The 20,216-nt window shown below is 40.3% G+C and overlaps 1 protein-coding gene across 4 annotated transcripts in view; it reads right to left on the minus strand.

Moving 5' to 3' along the window:
- Positions 1–20,216, minus strand: part of L3MBTL4 (L3MBTL histone methyl-lysine binding protein 4) — a 456,802-nt gene that overhangs the window by 295,242 nt on the left and 141,344 nt on the right. For all 4 annotated transcript variants that reach the window (XM_074383753.1, XM_074383752.1, XM_039463865.1 and 1 more), the window contains exon 5: positions 15,088–15,179. In XM_074383753.1, the coding sequence (XP_074239854.1) occupies positions 15,088–15,179 (92 nt within the window). The remainder of the gene's footprint in view (positions 1–15,087; positions 15,180–20,216) is intronic.

Raw genomic sequence — 20,216 nt, forward strand, 5'->3', positions numbered from 1 at the left:
AAAAAAATTATTCCACTGGGAAATTTAAAAGTTGCAACAAGACCGTATAGCAAGCGCATACATAGGCAGCCTTTGCTTAGATTCATTCATTGTTAACAGGTCACCTGCTTTGCTTTACCATTTGTACTTACTCCATCTCTCTCATCTCTCTCATATGTCTATGTGAGCATATACATAGATAGAGAAACATATGGATATAGATAAATGTTTTTCTGAATGCTTTAAAGACCCTTTTCCCCAAAATAATTTTCCCTAAGAGTAGTGAATTTTCCCTCGGAATAAAATATTATCTTACAAAACCTCAATTAGATTATAAAGTTTTATAAATTTAACATTTAACAATACTTTTATCTAATCCTCTATTCATATTCCCATTTTGTCCATTTATCCAACAATATGTTTTCCAACTTTCCCCCCATATACCCCCTGCACAGGAGCCAATTTAGGGTCAGATGTTACAATGAGTTGACAAGACTCTTCAGTTTTCCTTAATCATAAACATTTCGCATACCATGTCATTGTCTTGTATAGCACTGACATGTTTTTTAGAATACAGTCCAACCCCTCTTCTGATTTTCTTTTTCTTGAGACAGAGTCTCACTCTGTCTCCCAGGCTGGAGCGCAAGGCTCACTGCAAACTCCAGCTCCCAGGTTCAAGCAATTCTCCTGCCTCAGCCTCCCGAGTAGCTGGGATTACAGGTATGTGCCACCATGCTCAGCTAATTTTTCTTTTTGTATTTTTTTAATAGAGACCTGGTTTCACCATGTTGGCCATGCTGGTCTAGATAGAACTCCTGACTTCAATGATCCATCTGCCTCGGCCTCCCAAAGTGTTGGGATTACAGGCCCCTCCTCTGATTTTTTAACTAGAACATTCCTCATTTGGGGCTGTCTGTGGCTTCCTCAAGATTTGATTCAGGAGGTACATTTTTTGCTGGAATATTACATGGATGTGTTGTGCCCTCCTCAAGGTATCACATCCAGATGTATGTGGTGTCTATTCTTCACTGGTGATGGTAGTTTTGATCATTCAATCAGAGTGTTGTCCAATTTCTTCACTAAATAGTTACATACAAAATGCACATACATATACATTCATACATAGACATGTACACATGTATACCCATACAAACATACATATATATTTTATAAATCGTAAGTTAAAACAGATATGTCTAAGTCTAATCCCTGCCCGAAAGGTTAGTTCTTCTTTCCTGCATCCACTTTGTGTTTCTGCTTGAACAAAGTCAACACATTGACTCATTTACCAAATCCTACAGGGTCTCTTACAGTTTCAGAACTGTCTCACCCCTTTCTATTATAATAAGAAAACCTATTTTAAAAGTTCAAGATTTCTTTGCAATTTCCCCTCCCTCCTCTGTCATCCAAGAATGGAGTATGTAGTTAGAAACTGTGTCCATGAACTACTTAGGTTCATTTTTGTTCTCTTTTCAGTAAAGTTACAATATCCATTTGAAATACAATTGAGTTCAAATTTGTTAAACGTACTTTCAGTTCTAAATGATTTTTTTAATATGTAGAATAATCACATGCTTCCAAATGTTAAAATTACTAAAAGGTACTCAAAAATGTACGCCTCCCTCCCATATTCTATCCACCCCATTCCCTCACACCACCTCTTGGAGGTCACTAACTTTACTGTTTTCTGGCTTATACTTCCCAAACTTCTTTTTGTAGGGACAAGCAGTTATATGAAGGTTTTTCTTCTTTCCCCTTCTTTCTCACACGAAAGGCGGGCATATTATACATGCTCTTTTGCACGTGGCTTTTTGCATTATTGATGTCTCTTGGAAACCACTCTATGTCTGTTCCCAGCTGTTAGACACACTCTTTTTCACAGCTGTATTGTACTCCACTGTGTACAGGTACCACAGCTCATTCGACCTTCTTCTATACGTGGATGCAAGCTTTTTTTATATAAGCATGAAATAATTTTAAAACCTACGAATTGGCTTGTAAAGTGTCGTTAAATTTTTCTTACATTCTGACATCATTTTAGAAGCTTCTAAGGAAAAACTTAAAAGATGACAAACCCCAAAACGAAATGGCAAGAATGAATGATTTCTCAGGAATATTTTATTTCTACAAAAATAAATGTCATGTGTGTGTTTAACTCTCCCAGCCTTCTCACATCTACTGTGTTTTCCAGCAGATTGTATTTAACAAGTTTTGTGTGACTACCTCCTGTTCACTGCTTTGAAATTTTTCGGTTAAACTTCAGAAGTGCCACACATATACAAATACACATGCATACGACGCTGATAAAATGCAAAGAAAAAGGTAGACCACAGGCGGAGCATATTAATAATGCTGAGAGGAAACTTACGAAGCCATAGAAACCGGAAGAACGTTGCTCATGTTTTAACAAAACTTAAACACTATACAGTTAGCGGTGGGGAGGACACAGTGTAGTGTTGAGCAAACTATACCTTCTTATCACACAAGAATGATAAATTTGAGACACTGGCAATAATTCCCAGCCTGAAGTGAAGATGATCAATGTTACTCTTGTCAGCCTTTCAAAATGGTTTCCCAATTGAACATTTGGGAGCTTTCCATAATGTTGCAAGTAACACTATGTGGCTAAAACAGACTCAGCATTCCTTGGAGAGTTTCAAATAAAAAATAAAATGTTCATTTTAGCAATCTGAAAGGCAACATTTAGTGAGAAATATCACTGCCTTTCATCAGTCTCTCTTCTCTGTTCAATGGTGTATTCATGACCTGACAGATTTAATTTTTTTTCCTTATTAAATATCTTATATTTTATGAATAGCATTGATAGCTGTGTGTATAAGATTACACTTTATAGTATGAAAAGATAACTAGAATCACACACTTAAAGCAAACAATGGGCCCATTAAATTCAGTCATTAAAAAATCGTAAGGTTCAGAGATCTGAAAAAACTTACAGATAGATAAGACTCAAGCCCAGAAAGGTGAATAAACTTTCTCTAGGTCTCACAGCCAGGTTAGTAGCCAAGTACAACTAAGGATCTGTGTCTTGTGAAGCCTGCCAGCTGTGTGTTCCCACACAAAGGGGTAGAAGTGGCAACTCAAAAGGCAAAACAAAACCTGCCTCTATGCCATGAATGCCCCAAGGACATTTCCAAAGAAGTGCCAGTGCTCCTGAGTACAGAACAGAAGTTAAGGCGTTTTGTCTTGTCATTTTCTTTCCTCAAACAGCCACAAAATAACATTTTCTCATATGAGTTGACTTATTTTGTCACTAATAAAGGAAAAGAAACATTAAGCAAAGTTCCACACCTCTTGGCAAAAGCAGGTACAAATTATAGACTATTATTTAAAATGCTTGTAAAATGAACCATAGCATGAAGGGGAAAAAAAATCTCCATGCCTAGAAAAACTGAAGACAAGCTACTGGCAGAACTCCTTTATGAATACAGCACATAAAAACCATCATTATTACATGTGTGTGCCAACCGCTCCATGGACGAAAAGTCCATGGATAACAAGTGATGAGCATGGAGCATGAAGAACTCTTAGACACTTGGTAGACACGTGTGAGAAGCTCTGATTTTACTTTATCACTGAGAACCGCTGTTAGAAGAGCAAGGAGATGATGCTTTGTCGTGATGATTTTGGGGAAGGCCCATGGTCATCAGTACTAGCCTAGCATCAGCTAGGGGCATATCACAGAAGAGTGCTCAGGTGACAACTGCAAGATTCCATCTGAATGCCCCTCAACATTCTATTTTACTCATAGGCATGGGTAGGCAGCCAACAATATTTTCCTCATTTTAATTCAGCATTGATAGAGGTGGGGGAAATTGGGCCTGCAATCAAATCCTGGCCACTGAGGCACACGTTTTAGCATGCTATACAAAGAACTGGGCAAGGACCCCAAGCCACTGATTTCCAAACCTTCACACCATGGCTGTCAAAGGGAAAGATGTCCATAGGAGGAATTTTATATGCAGATGACAGAAAAAAAATTTATTATCACACAAAGACCTTTGCCATGAATTCAGCAGACTGTTCAAATGGTTTATCTCAGAAACATCTTCCACATCAAAAAATTGTTCCAATGTGTCCCTCGAGGGACAAAATGTACTATTTTAAATTTTAAGGGTGAGATATCAGGAAGTCTTATGTAGGCAAATTGTGATATAAACAACTTGACCACAGAGAATTTAACTCTTTGACAAAATTTAATGACTTTCTTCATTCAATGGGAAAAATAATCAATTACGTTCATGAAGAAATATTTTGTAAGATGAATACAACCAAAGAGACAGTTAGGAATGCATTTGCAGGCTTCTCTAAAGCAGGAAGAATCAACATTCCAGGTTTTAAGTGTGAGAGTCTTGTCGACTCTGCATCTGATGAAGTAAAAGGAGTCTGAGTTTATGTTTGGTCTGAATAAACAGGATGATTGAGAACTATGTGAGAAACCACCAAACACTTGCTGTTGTAGCCAGAAACCTGGAATGATTAAATAAAATTTTCTCAGTAACAGAAATGAAGAATAAAGAATGAGAAAGAAGAGTCATAGAGTCTAAGCTGTCCTTTATCTAGCCTTTTATAAACGCCTTTTAACACTGCACCAGATACTGTTTTAAGCACTTACAAATATTAACACATTAAATCATCATAAAAACCCTATGCAATTAAGTGTTATTATGCACATTTCACAGATGATATGCCCAAGGCCACCACGTAAGTCTATCTGACTTTCGTGTTTGAGTGATTGGTCAGTATGCTAGAACATTATCCGAAGTTATAAGCAGCACCATCTCCCTTGTTAATAAAAGACTTCTTAATTTTTAACTTTTAATTTCATTATTACAAATATAATACAGTTTTTAAATATCTAAAATTGGTGGTCGAATAAGTACCACCTATGGCCATGAAGTAATTTCCAGCTGCCAAAAGTGTGAAAACAGTGCCATGGGAGTCTCTAAACGGCACTCCTAAATGTAGGGATTTAATATAAATAAAGGTGGCATTGTTGACTGCAGAGCAAAAAGATGGTATCAGAACACACGACTATCAATTTGGAAGAACAATTAAGTTAGATTCCTACCACAATATCATATACAAAAATACTTTCAGAGGAAGAGGAAATAGACATGACTATGGAATACAATATACCTGTTAACAAAAGCAAAACAGGCCTGGCGTGGTAGCTGACACCTGTAATCGCAGAACTTTGGGAGGCCAAGGCGGGTGGATCACCTGAGGTCAGGAGTTCAAGACTAACCTGGCCAACATCGTGAAATCCTGTCACTACTAAAAATATAAAAATTAGCCAAGCATAGTGGTGGGCACCTTTAATCCCCAGCTACTTGGGAGGCTGAGACAGGAGAATTGCTTGAACCTGGGAGGCGGAAGTTGTGGTGAGCCAAGATCACACCACTGCACTCCAGCCTGGGTGGTGATAGAGTGAGATTCTGTCTTGGGAAAAAAAAAAAAAGGCAAGACACATAACTGGATCTGCCAAGGCAGCATGACAGCCATGATCAATATCAAGATGAGCATATGGTGTGTTGTCATTTTTAATCAAAAAAACAGCTATTTATATAAACAGGATTTATATATCTATATAACTACATATAAACAGATCTGGAAAAATTTATATCAGATTATTTTGAGTGGTTCATCTAGAGAGGAGAACAGAGAGATATTTATTTTTATACTCTTCTGTCTTCTTAAAAATGTTAAATGGCATAGTAATACTTAAAAAATCAACACATACATATAATCAAGTGCTGGTGACACTAAGTGAGCAGGCAGGATGCAGGCCATGAGAAGACTTGTATGTCCTGCTAAGGAACTTTTATTTCATTCTTAATTGATAAAGCACCAGGAAAAGATGCAAGAACCATTCTCGCCTCTCTTATTAGCAGTGGTGTAGGGAATTAATTATAAAGGTGGCAAGACCAGAATTAGAAGATGGTTAAAAAGGCTTTAAGTATCTGCCAATAATTGAGAATCTGCCATATGCCATGTAGAGCATCTAAGTCAACTACATAAGCCTTAGAATGAAGCCCCCTGTACTGGAACTATGACAGTCCCCATTTCACACATGAAGAAATTAAGGCTCACAGGTGTTCACAAATTGCTCCGTATGTACACTAGCCAGTACAAAACCTGGAATTCAAATTCAAACTCTGGCCTGTGCACTTAACTGCCACGTTCTGCTATATTTAGAAAGCTGCAACAACCTTGGCAAGTGATAATGAGGACCTCAACTAATGCAAGCAGGACTGGGAATGGGGGAAGTGGCCAAATTTAACACATACTTAAGGGACAGAGGATTTTAAGGTGGTACCCCCATTTTAGGCTTGAAAAAAATTCTCAAATTTTCCGTAATGCTAATTTTCACTTTGATAATGATAGTGATAGATCTAACAACACTTTCAAAGACTTCGTGGGAAGTTCATGAGCAACCACACGCTGCACCTTCCAACTTTCTGTTGCATTATGACAGCTCCAATGTTCTTTCAGGAATCTTGCAAAGCATCTTTCATCATAAAAGTCTATTTACTACAACATACTGGAAGACTATGAGAGGTTATGCAACTCCTTCCTTGCTTTTTCCTTGAGAAATGTTATGATTTTTACCTGAGTTAACAGTGGCATTTAGCAAGAATGTTAGATTCTCTTCCGGCTTTTTCTTGTTTTAATCACAGAAAACAGAGAACTTAAAATATGATACACACTAAAACACACACACACACACACACACACACACACACACACACGCTGCACATATACACATTTGCCTCTTTTTCTATTCTTGCTCAAACTATACCTTAATATATAGTGGAGTAGGGTGGGGTTCATGATGTTCTCTGGGATTCTAGAATCCTCCTGAATTTTATAGAAAATTTTGTGTGCAAATGGATATAAGCATTTCCCCAAGGATATCATTATTCCCTAAGGATATCCTAATTCCCTAAGGATATTATCAATAGCATTCACTAAATGTTCGAAGAGGTCTAAGACCCAAAAACAGATTAAGAGCCACATGGCTATCCTGCAAGGGGATTTGTCATTAATCAATCCACTGACTAAATAATACACATTTGGAAGACTTCAGTAAGCAGAACACAGCAGTTCACTGCAGTTGTTCATCATGGGGATACAGGCCAAGCAGCAAGGCATGCTTCACATTCTGCTTTTTCAAAGTGACACCTTTCTCTTGCCATCTATTTGTTTGGCTGATAAGGAAATTCACCACCTACATAATTAAACAGAACTTGCTACAAAGCTGCAGTTAAGATCGCAGTGAAGGATGGCTGATTGCATATTTTTAAATTTTCATTTTAGAGACTACTTCCTTGTTATTTTGAACATTTTTCATAGATTAATTCTGAACTTAGAATGCTAAACTGCTGCCAAGATTATAGCAAGAGGCATTCTACAAATAGAGAAACAGAATTTAGGTCTCAACAAAAATACACTTTAATAAGTTAAGTGAATGCAGTTCTTCTTGGCTTTTTGGGAATCCATTCTTCTAGAATTTCAATTGCAAAAATCCTCATTCCTCTAGAAGCTACTGATAGTAAGAAATCTGGCTGCACAATAAACATTTTAATGTGCATCCTAAAACCACTGACTGAATTACTGTCTCAGAAACAAAAACAAAGCACATACCGGAGCAGGTAAAACACTACCAGATCCAGGCAACTTTTGGCCAGCAAAGATCATTTATGAACAAAGAGAAAGAGCCCCCACCATACATAATACAGAAATGCATAGAAAGAACTTTCTTAAATGACTTCTCAAGTTCTTTGATAATTCAATGGCCATCACTGAATTGATTCCATAAATTCTCTGACTCTAGTGTCTAAACAATAAACTCACATATTTTTCCCCCAATGACTAAACTCTTCCCAGGAAAAAAAGGCAAGGATACATCGAATACATTTTTCCTTTAACTGAACGAGAATCATATCTTCCCTTGATTCCGAATGCCACCATTTTCCTCTTTAATTTCTCCTCCTTCTGAAGAGCTCTGAACCTGACATTCAGCTTCCAGCTGGAATTGCAGATAAGCAGCTGTTACAGGGGCTTCAAACCCCCACCAGGAACTAAAAAGCAACCCTGATCTGACTGTCTGGTTCCAGACTTCAGATCTGCTTAACTATTTCCCAGTACCCCTGGTACTTTCAATCACCATTTCAGAGACACAGATTCTAAGAGTAGGAAAAGCATCTGAATCACAACATCAGGATAGATTCAATTCCACCCCAGAACATAGACCTTTAGAAACGATGGGAAATGAACATGAATGGGAATTCTTTCTGCTCTTCAGAGCCCCAGCAATTAATCATCTTAAATGACTTCACGTCACAAGGCTACACTCTATTTTTAAAATACAATTGCTTCTTTGGTCTTGATATGTCTTGCGATTTAAACCTCAACCGAACATCTCAATATAATGCACATAGTATTCTTTCAAAAAACGCTTCCCCCCCCCCCCCGTGAATACTTTTTGTTTTGTTTTGTTTTGTTTTGTTTTGTTTTGTTTTTGAGACGGAGTTTCGCTCTTGTTGCCCAGGCTGGAGTGCAATGGCACGATCTCGGCTCACCGCAACCTCCGCCTCTTGGGTCCAGGCAATTCTCCTGCCTCAGCCTCCTGAGTAGCTGGGATTACAGGCACGTGCCACCATGCCCAGCTAATTTTTTTGTATTTTTAGTAGAGATGGGGGTTTCACCATGTTGACCAGGATGGTCTCGATCTCTTGACCTCGTGATCCACCCGCCTCAGCCTCCCAAAGTGCTGGGATTACAGGCTTGAGCCACCGCGCCCGGCTGTGAATACTGTTAAATACCAAGGAAGTTACCTTAAAACTGGAGGCAACAAAATACATATAAAAGGAAAAAAAATTAGGCAGACAGGAAAACAGTTTAGACAAATAAAAAGAGGATATAGGCTCTGGCTATAATTTGGTTCTAAGAATATCAGAATGCATAAAATATTTCACTGCAGTTTTTAAAAGTACTAAAAAGCCACACATGGTCATAATTTGGCTTATGATTAATAGTTAAAGTACTAAGAAGCATCTATATTAAAATGGTGATAGTATTCACAGTGACCATCAAGTAATTTGTAAGCATGTTCATGGCACAAAATATCTGACTCAACACTTTTGGTTGGAAAGGTTCTGGGTATCTCCAGGTTTCACAAGTTTTAACAAACAGGAATGTCCACAGAAGCATCTTCCTGCACCTGCAAGGCTAAATACAATATCAGATTTTATCAAAAACAAAATGCACACATACATGTCTTTCAGATTCCATTTAATGCATAGGCATAGAGAGGAAAATTCCTTTTTTAAAATATAACTCAGGCATGGGTTAAGAACTTAAATCTGGGGTAAGGTGAATTCCGTTTACTTAGATTTCAAGTAAAGAAGACAGAGAGAGAATAGGAATGTGTTCAAATAAGGCTGTCTCGTTTCTAGAACAGTTAGGAGGTTAAACCAGGAAGGTGCCTCTGTTCCTGTTCCAACAACCTCCAGCCCCTACCAAAATAAATACAACCCTATCATCCTGCAGAAGGCTGGAATTTCCTTTTCAGGACATAAAGTATTTCCTTCTGAAATCATACTAGATTATAACAATAGCTATGAAGAGGGGAAGGAGGTAGAGAAGGACAAGAAAGTTGGGGGAGGTGGGAACGCCACGACTGTGCCTTGTTTAGAGAGAAAGGGATGAAATGAGGAACTGCTTCTGTTTCATCACGAATAAAGTTGGTGAGTCATCAGGCAGGGGAGAGGAGCCTGGGAACAACGTGACCCACCAAGGATTCTGCTCCAAGGGCAGTGGGTTTCCCGCTGGGCACCCACTCTGAAGCGCAGATCGGGAGACTGAGACAGAAACCCCCCCACGCCCCGCAGTGGGCAGTCCAGGCGGGAAAAGGAGAGGACTGTGGTCAAAGGGAGGCAAGTCCTGACAGGGATAAGGTCTGCGGAGGCCAAGCTGGGTTAATGTTCTGAATAAACGGGTGGTCAGGAGGTCAGAACACACAGGGCACCAAGAAGGACTGAGAAAAGGCAGTGGGAAGAGCAAGGGAAGAGAGAAAGAGTGATTTGAAGAACCGCTTGTACTTAAGAAAGTCATCTACATGCCAGACACTAGTAGGCTGGACACTTGATACACACGATATGGAACTCTTTAGGAAAACCCCGGAGAAGTAGGTGATATTTATCTGCTGTTTCCAGTTAAATCAACTAAGAGTCAGGGAGGTGCCTCATACAGTGAGGGGAAGCAGTGGAGGGCTTACTGAGGCAGTGCAGGTAAAAGCACCAGCAAGCAGCAGGAACCTCTACCAGGAACCGGAGGACAGACAGGAACTAAAACAGAAAGCAAGAAACCCAGTCAGGCTTCCAGGAGATCACAGTTCCACCGACAGACAAACCACACCCACAGGGAACCACACAGAATGGCACAAAAAGCAGCCAGAGGTGTACGTACACAACCGATAACAGAGGAACCACAGTTCACAAAGATCCTCCTGCAAGGCATGCAGGCATGGTGAAGGGTGGGGCCAGCCTGGACAGAGACATCACCTAAGGAACGGCTGTAAAAAATGCATGTCGAAAAAACCCAGGGCACACAGTAAATGAAGGCAGTAGTGCGGCAGAGTGAAAGTAGCCATAGAATAATTATGAGGCAAAACTGGAGCAGATTAGATTGCCGGACATACACAGTGCGAAGAGGAGAGGGCGGGGCAAGCTGGCTGCAGGGAAACCTAGCACAGGGCCCTTTACAGGGACACGGAGCTCCAGGAGCTCGCTCCACCGAGGAAGGCTGAAAGGTCTGGATGTACTAAGGTCTGCCTGCCCTCCAGGTGAGGCAGTGCGAACACCAGGAGAAAGACGCAGGAGGGGTGCAGGAGCCGTATTCTGTCTTGGTAGGATGGTGGTGGATGAACTTTAGAGCTGGATGAACTGACTCAAAGGTCAGGTTGCAGAGGCTGGAGGTGGAAAAGAAGGTTAGAAAAATCCAGAAAGAAGAAAATGTAGTCTAAAATTTCAAGCAGGCAGACTGGACTAAGGAGATGAGTTAGGGAGGAAAATGCAGAACCCAGGGGCACTATTTTTTCATACAAATGGAACAGACTAAGCGTATTTGCATTCTGAAAGGAAATGTTCAAAAGAGAAGAAACATCAACTTACAGGCAGGCTGTGAGATAACTGATGAAGTAAGAGCTCTAGAAAGGCAGGAATGGAAAGGTTGCAGAGCACAGGCGCAGGAGCTGGAGAGAAGGGACACTTCTTCCCGGACCACAGAGGAAAGGGGCAGGAACAGGTGTGCTGAGTGATGGTCTGCAGGGGGCAGTGGAAGGTCTCACCACATGCAGTAAGGGAATGAAGGCTTCAGGTGGGAGGAAAGACGCCTGCGAGCATAGACGTGCCTTCCTACGCAGCAGGGAGAGCCCAGACTAACAACACAGGAGGACAGCCAGACAATGCCTGCACACCAGGCTGTGCCTATGCGGGGTCACCAGCTCTCTGCAAAGCCTCATGGTTCCTACTCAGCAGTGCTTGGCACCTAAGGTAGAGAAGTTAGACAGTGCATATGCATCAGTCAGGAGCTGGGATTGCAGTGGGCATGGATGGGGAGAGGACACCAGGGAAGCAAGGGACTGAAGATCCTGGCAAGAGAATGGCTGACATCTGACATGAAGGAACTGGGCTGAGTTGGCCAGGGAAAATATGAAGCCAGGAGGGAAGCAACAAAGGAACTACAAGTCTTAAAAGAAAAACCGATGCTGTGAGAATAAGGGAGAGAAAAGTCTGGAAAGACAGTGGACAAGATCAGATGGTGAGATTAAAGTTCACCACTACAGAGGAGTTTCAGCTGTGACTGATGCCAGTGTGCTCGCGAAGGCAGACAGGCTGAACTGACAGAGGGCACCGGTTCCTGGGGTGGAAGCACCCAAAGTCCTGGCCATGTCTTGTAGTTCTCCTTGAAAAGATCTTCCACCTTTTTGGTTAAATGTATTCCTAGGTATTCTTCTGTGTGTGTGGTTATTGTAATTGGGACTGTGTTCTTGACTTTCTCTCAGCTTGGAACATTATTGGTGCATAGAAATGCTAGTGACTTTTGGACATTGATTTTGTATTCTGAAACTTTACTGAAGTCGTTTATCAGTCCCAGGAGCCTTTTGGCAGAGTCTTTAGGGTTTTCTAAGCATAGAATTAACTTTTATTTTCAATATTTCAGTGTCAAAAGCTGAAGGGTTCCATCTCAGCTGGCTGACCTGAACAACATTATAATAATATTTACACAATGAAAATGAACATTAATAGTCAAAAGCACAATGTCAATAAAAATCGAGTCCAGTCTGATGCCCCTTCTTGGAAAGCTGACATGAACCATCTGCCTTTTTGATTATATTAAAACCTATTTTCAATTATAGACAATGCTTATTTCATCTGAAAATACAAATTCAAGTTAGAGTAACACTGTGATCCTGAACACAAGTGTCCTCTTTACTCATTAAGGCAAATCAGACATAATAATTGGTGAGCTTAATTTTCCTCCTCATTCAGGGTCAAATGAGGTCTCATCTCACATATGGAATGCCTGGTAAATTCATTACATGTGCATTCCACGAGCAATTAACATTCTACCTTGGATTGTTGTTGTGTTATTTTGAGCATATCACATCCTAACTAGCCGGCAAGATTCTAAGACATCATGTCACATGTTCTTTAGTGTTTTGGCCAGTCTTACACAGCACTTTGCACACACGGAGCCTTAAACACGTGAACAGCCTGAGTGTTAGATTATGAGTGGAGAGAAAGGCAGTCCAACATGTCAAACATGTCTGTTTTCTCATACACTAATTCTTTGCTGTTACTTTCAGAGGTGACAAACATTAGAGTCCAAAAGCTTGAGCAAGTCCAATTTCAAAGTTGTGTTCTTAGCCAAAGAATCATCAAAGAGTGCATCACCTGCTCACCACCCACCTCCCTCAACAGAGTCTCTCCCACTCTCTCCACCCTCCCAAGGGGGCCCACTCCTGTCTTTATGTCTCACAGCGTGTGCGCCTCCCACTGACTGCCTTCCAGCGCCTCTATTGTCATATCTCTGTAAAGTCAAGGGAGAAAGTTATATGACCCAGAGCCTATGATTACACAGTTCTCGATACTATCATGAGGATTTATTTCAGAAACAAATAAATAAATGCCCCCTTGATCTCTTTTTTGGTTAACACCAGGTCATGAGGAAAAATCTAAGGAAGAAATTCTCAGTGCTGCAGGGGTTCTTGCACTGGCTGATGGGCCTTAAAGGGTATTAGAGGAGAAGCTCTGAGAATAACATTAATGCACTGACTGGCTGAGATGTCGGGCAACACAGGAGCTGGACAGAGAATTGGCTGCTATCAGCCAAAACTTTCCTTGTTCTGCAAATTAGTCCACACTTCACCCCTAACACCCAAATATCTGATTTAATCCTGTGTGGGTGTAAGAGAGGACCCTTGCCCTAGAACTGACCTGAGGACACAGCACAGTCTGACTTCCAAACCAGAGTAGCCATTGGGGCACAAGCCTCACCTATGTTCTTTGGCTCAAATCCTGGACTTTGACCCCGCTACCTCTGCCCTTGGGTGTCACAGTGCCTGACAGGTCTCAGGCAGCTCCTGTTCTGGCCCACTCTGTTCTGCCCTCCCAATCTGCAGTGGCCCTGCAGCAAGGGCCAGGAGGGGTGGGAGAAAGGGCAAGGTGACTGTGAGCTACGCCAAACTGCCCCCGTCCAAGCCAACCACCTTCAAAGATCTTTACACTCACAAGTGAGAAGAGGTTCCCTAGAAGTCATTCAACAGTGACTGATCATCTGAGCACACTCAACACAGCAGGCACTGCCGGGACACATGAAGGAAAACCCCTTACCCTGATGAACTTGCACCTTTTGATGGAACAAACCCCTAACTCTTATTAAGTGAAAGCAACATGGGGAAACAGGAGCCTGACTCCCAGGCAGTTCCTAAATCTTCCATAGTAATGGGCCCCAAACCTTCACAAAGAAGGCACAGGTTCCAGGCCCAGCCCCTAAAGATCTCATTTAGAAGGTCTCAGGAAGACCCATGCTGTGCTTTCCAAAGCTCCACAAAAGTACCTGGTACGAAGAATGGGTTAAGAACACTGCCCTAGACATTTTCATTTTCTACGGTATGGCCTTCATACTGTTTGTTAATGAAGCATACCGCCTAGACGACAAAAGGACACGCGTCATTTCTTAAACACAAGGGGCCTGCACTTGGTTTCCCTTTCTTTTCCTCTTTGCTATACCTCTTCCTTCCAGTCCTACTGGCATGCCCAGGATTACAAATGCTGGCCCTTTCACACGCTAACAAATACTAGATGTAACTCAACAGATGTCATGAAAAGTCAAGCAAATAAAAAGTTATCGCTTCCTGCTATGGGTTAAAATGTGATGCAATTTTTCATATAAATTTCCCCTAAAACATCTAAAACTCAGACCAAGAAGAGCAGAAAGACTATCAGAAGATTTAGTGTCTTGGGTAAGGAGGATCCCCTGTAAGGCCCTGGTGCTAGCAGATGGTCAAGGAAGTCTACACTGGCTGCTCTGTTCATCTTTCTAGTCACGTATGCCAGGACTCAAGGATTTACTGTCTTCTCTAACATCTGCTGGACTCACCACTCTCAGCAACTCATCAAAACAGATCCCTCTAACTGCAGGTAATACAGGCTGATAAAAATAAAACCTAACACCTATTGAGCATGTATAGTGTGCACATTACATCCTACATCCTTTACGGGTACAACTGCTTCAGTCCTCCAGCCATCCAAGGAGAAAGGTAGGGGCCTTATGCCACCTCATGGGTGAGGAAACTGAATTGAATGACTTGTCCCAGGTTACAGAGCTGGCAGGTGGCAGCACTGGGCTCCAGCCCCCTCTGAAACACTAAGGCTCTGATTAAGTTTGTGGGGTCATTTTCCAGCACAGCCTACAAATAATTCAAATAAGTTGGTGGCCTATCTAGGAAAGTCATTTGATTTTAACTAAATCTCTTAAGTGTTGCTTCCTTGCAGAAATACAAGTCCTTCAGTGGCTGACCTTGGAAAACAGCTCAGCAGGTGCTGCGACAGCCTTCTGTTCTTTCAAGTACCACTCCCAAGACCATGCTCCCTGCGCAGCCGCTGAAGGGACTGGAAGAGAAAACACAATGACTTTTCTCAAAACAATTAGTGACAGGAAAATAATAAAACTTACTTGACAATAAACTCAAGAAGCAGGCTGATTAGTTAAACCGGTAATTGAAAGACCCAGCAATTTATAAGAGTCTTCTCTCTCACTTCCTGTGAACATTTAGTAAAATCGCCTAACCACTCCATGTTCAGCTTTTCCTGTTTCAGACGAGGCTAGTGAATATGCCCGACTCTCAAGTCAATGCCTAGTGAACTCTCAAATTTGGCACCATCTTGCTCCTCTCAAAGAGGAGGAACAGGCACAGGCTTTCTGGAAAGTGATTTAGTTAAGTTTACTGTGAATCATCTAAAATGTTTTATAATCTTCCACTTTCATACTTCTTTTGTTGTGAATGTCAATTGACACAACCTGTGGAAAGGTAATGTGGCAGTATTTGTCAAAGCTTAAAAATTGTTCCTGGCTGGGTGTGGTAGCTCACACCTATAATTCAAGCACTTTGGGAGGCTAAGGCAAACGGATCATGAGGTCAGGAGGTGGAGACCAGCCTGGCCAACATGGTAAAATCCCCTCTCTACTAAAAATAACAAAAATAGCTGGATATGGTGGTGGGCACCTGTAATCCCAGCTACTCAGGAGGCTGAGGGAAGATAAACGCTTAAACCCAAGAGGCGAAGGTTGCAGTGAGCTGAGATCATACGACACTACTCTCCAGCCTGGGCAAAGGAGTGAGACTCCGTCTTGGGAAAAAAAAATCGTTCCTACAAGTTTAACCAGCAATTCTCCTGGGAATTTGCTTAATGCAATCCCAGTAGATGAGCCCAAGGGGCAAACCACAAGAATTTTGTTTCCTAAAATCCCAAGTCAAATGAAACACTGGAAACAAAGTAAAGGTCGACAAAGGAGGAGGTAATTAAACACATTACATGGACATGTCCTTTCAAAACCAGACTGTCTACATCCCCAAACTACAGCCCGTGGGCCGCATGCGGCCCCCCTGAGGCCATTTATCCGGCCCCCCGCCACACTTCAGGAAGGGGCACCTCTTTCATTGGTGGTCAGTGAGAGGAGCACAGTATGTGACAGCCCTCCAACGGTCTGAGGGACAGTGAACTGGCCCCCTGTGTAAAAAGTTTGGGGATGCCTGGTAAAGGCAGAGAAGGACTACGAAATGAACACTACAAAGTAGGAAAAAGAAGCAGTTAAGAAAACAAACTGATCATTTTTGGTAAATGTGTAATGGATTAAATAAAACTAAACTTAAAATATAAATCAAAAACATTTAAATGAAGTCATCTTAAGTGCCAGAATTATAAATAATTCCTTCCCAATTTTCTTTGTGCTTTGTTTTCCAAATTTTCTAGATGAATAGCTAATCTCTGTAATTCAACAAAATTATCATTTTTGAATTTAAAAATTCTGACAAAAAAGATTAATGTTGTCTCAAGTTTACACTTTACTCCCCAGTAATACCTTCTCTAGGATTACATACTAACAAATTAGTCAAAGCGCTAATAAAAGTTGATGGTAAAAATGTGCATCACAAAGTAACAGCAAAAATGCAAAGCAGTATTAATATGAGAAGGAGGTTAAATAAACTATTGTCCATATATACCTATATGATTCTGAGGTTATCAAAAACTATATTTTTATGTTTTACATATTTAATAGAATATTTTGAGAATTATCTGGGTTAATTTAAAAACTAAGGACACAAACAGTGTCTATTTAGATCTTATCTGCTGTTTTGTGTCCTTACTTATGCTAAGTGAAATAAGTTAAGCCCAGAAAGATAAATACTGCACAGTCTGATAGACATGCAATCCAAAAAGTCAAACTTATCGAAGCAGTGCTTCGAAAGGTGGGTACCAGAGGCTGGACGAGTAAGGAATTGGGAATGGGGAGGTGTTGCCCAAAGGATACAACCTTCCAGTTAGACAGCAGGTGTAAGCTTTAGTGATATGTTGGACAGCATGTTAATTATAGTTAATAATGTTATATACTTCAAAACTGCTAAAAAGAATTGATTTTCAATATTCTCAAGACAAAAAATGTAAGTATGTGAGGTTATAGATATGTTAATTAGCTTGATGTACTCATTCCACAAACATATATCAAAATATCACACTGTGCCCCATAAATATATACAATTATTACTTGTCAGTTAAAAATAAAATAATAACATACATACATACATATATATTATACAAATTAGTCCATATATTAAGACATCCATTTATTCACATATTTATACAGCACGTTTTATGTGCTAGGCAATAGGCATATGTGTGTCCACACAATCAAACACATTCATGTAGAAAAGCAATCAGAAAGAAACAGCAGAATATCAACAGTGGCTACACATGGATGGCAAGATGGATGTAAATATGCTTTCCTTATTTAACACAATCTACATTTAAAAAATTATCTACAAGTATTACTTAGCCATACACACACACATATCCTTGGAGAATACTCATCAGAAAGTGCTATTGAGTCTTAATTTTAGCATCTATCTTGCTGTGAATGTTCCAGAAGAAGATGCAGATGGTAAAAGGTCAGCGATTCATCAGCACCAGGGATGACAGGAGGTAAGATGCACCCCTCACTCAAACATTTGAAACCTCTCGAGACAATACAACAACGTGACTGAATAACAAACACAAAATCCATCAAGTTGTGCTGGAACAATTCATGTAAACTTTTAGTCATTTAAAAATTTCTAGCTGGGTACAGTGGCTCATACCTGTAACCACAGCACTTTGGGAGGCTGAAGAGGATAGATCACCTGAGGAGTTCGAGACCAGCCTGGCCAAAATGGTGAAACCCCATCTCTACTAAAAATGCAAAATTAGCCAGGTATGGTGGTACATGCCTGTAATCACAGCTAGTTAGGAGGCTGAGACCGGAGAATTGCTTGAATCTGGGAGGTAGAGGTTGCAGTGAGCCAAAATTGTGCCATTGCACTCTAGCCTGGGCAACAAGAGCGAAACTCCATCTCAGAAAAAAATAAAATAATAATAATAATAATAATTTCTGAGCCCCTGTTAATGTGACAAGTGCACATGAACATGTTATGTGAAAATGTTATTCAGTTCCACTGAAATGAATAAAATCTGTTGTCTATTAGATGAAAAATAAACCATATACATTTCATTTCTTTTGCTCTCCAGATATGTCATTAACAACAAAAGGAAGTAATTTAAAGTCAGCTAATAAAGAAAAACTTCATATCAATTTATAGCTAAAAATTAGGGTCAAAAAAACATGGACATTAATATTCACTGTCACAACACTAACTTATTATTGCTAAATACACTTACTAATGTATGAGAATTTTTGGAGGGGGCGCAGGATGCCCAGTCTCACTCTGTTGCCCAGGCTGGAGTGCAATGGCATGATCTCGGCTCCCTGCAACCTCCGCCTCCCAGGTTCAAGCTATGCTCCTGCCTCAGCCTCCCAGGTAGATGGGATTACAGGCACACACCACCACGCCGGGCTAATTTTTGTATATTTAGGAGAGACAGAGTTTTACCATGTGGGCCAGACTGGTCTTGAACTCTTGACCTCAGTAGATCCACCCACCTTGGCCTCCCAAAGCGCTGGGGTTACAGGCATGAGCCACTGCACCCGGCTTGAGAATTTTTTAAAGCATTTTCGTCATCAAATAAGACACCAGAATTGTCATTAGCGGATTTTCTTGTATTGTTTGGAAATATTGAGACATCATGGTGTGATTTCCATCAAGGAGGTCACAGTTCATTGACCCATTAGAACACCTAAAGGTTTGCACTGTTTCTGCCACATGAGATGTTTTATTCTACCAGAGAGAGAAAGCAGAAATCTGACAAACCCTGAGGATGCTCCAGGAAGACTATTCAACATCCCAATTTCCACACAAGCATTCTGCTACATTACAATTATGTGCTTTACAAAAAACATTACAGCAGTGTTGGCTCTAAAGCAAGTACAGATACCTCATTTTCTACAACAGCTGTGTTCTTTAAAAGATTGCATGTAATTTTGCAATTTAATCATATTTCCAATTGTCACACATTATCATTTCACCAAAAGTAAACTATATCTAAGACTTCCTTTTATGATCACATAAGTACCAATGAACCTTTTAAAATTGATCAAAAATAAGAATACATAATATCAAACAATAAAAACTTTCATTGAATTATATCTTTTGGTGAAGCAAGAGGATTACTCGGTAATACAGTGCCTTTAAGTGAGATGAGGGAATACCAAGTTTGCTTGCACCTCGGAGCCTGTAGACAGATCCTCCCTGGTTACTGAATTATAAAGGAATTCTCTCACCTCGGTTTCTCACCATGTTGTTTCATTACCCACAGGAAGTACGTTAGCTGGAATTAACCAGTTTGCTTACTTGGAAGTAGAATATAAACTTCTACAAAGGAGGGTAAACTATCTTGGTATTGTTCATCATTTGTTTCTCTGGAGCTACAATCATGACTGGCCATAAATATTTGTTTAATAAATTAAAGGAAAGGAAGGCAGGCAGAATAGCACCTTGGGCCTCAAATATGAATTCAAAGATACCTATTTTGACGAATTCATTTCTCAGTTTCCTGAAGAGAAGGAACCAATTATGAGACAGCACTGCTTCAGGCACTAAATTTAATTTTTATGCAGTTTTCTCAGACATACTACAGATGTGGCACTCATTTATGGAATATTAGATATTTGTGTAGCTTCATAAACCCTAAATTCCATTTCTTCTCAGTATATTCATTGGCTATAGCAAAGTGTTCCAATTATTACCCTTCTGCCAAACATTATATAATAAACAAAATACATTTGATTAAATATTACCTGTCACTTAATATATGCCTATTATATACCAGGTACTGATTGGGGTGTGTGTGGGTGTGTGTGGGTGTGTGTGTGCGTGCACGCACACGCACATATGTGTGAATGTATACATTTTTATTTGTTACTTACAATATTGAATATTAGATTAACAACTCTATTTTATTGTTCTGAGAAGCTGAGGCTCACAGAGATCACACAGG

This window comes from Saimiri boliviensis, chromosome 13, assembly GCF_048565385.1.
Source record: "Saimiri boliviensis isolate mSaiBol1 chromosome 13, mSaiBol1.pri, whole genome shotgun sequence".
Lineage (NCBI taxonomy): Eukaryota > Metazoa > Chordata > Mammalia > Primates > Cebidae > Saimiri > Saimiri boliviensis.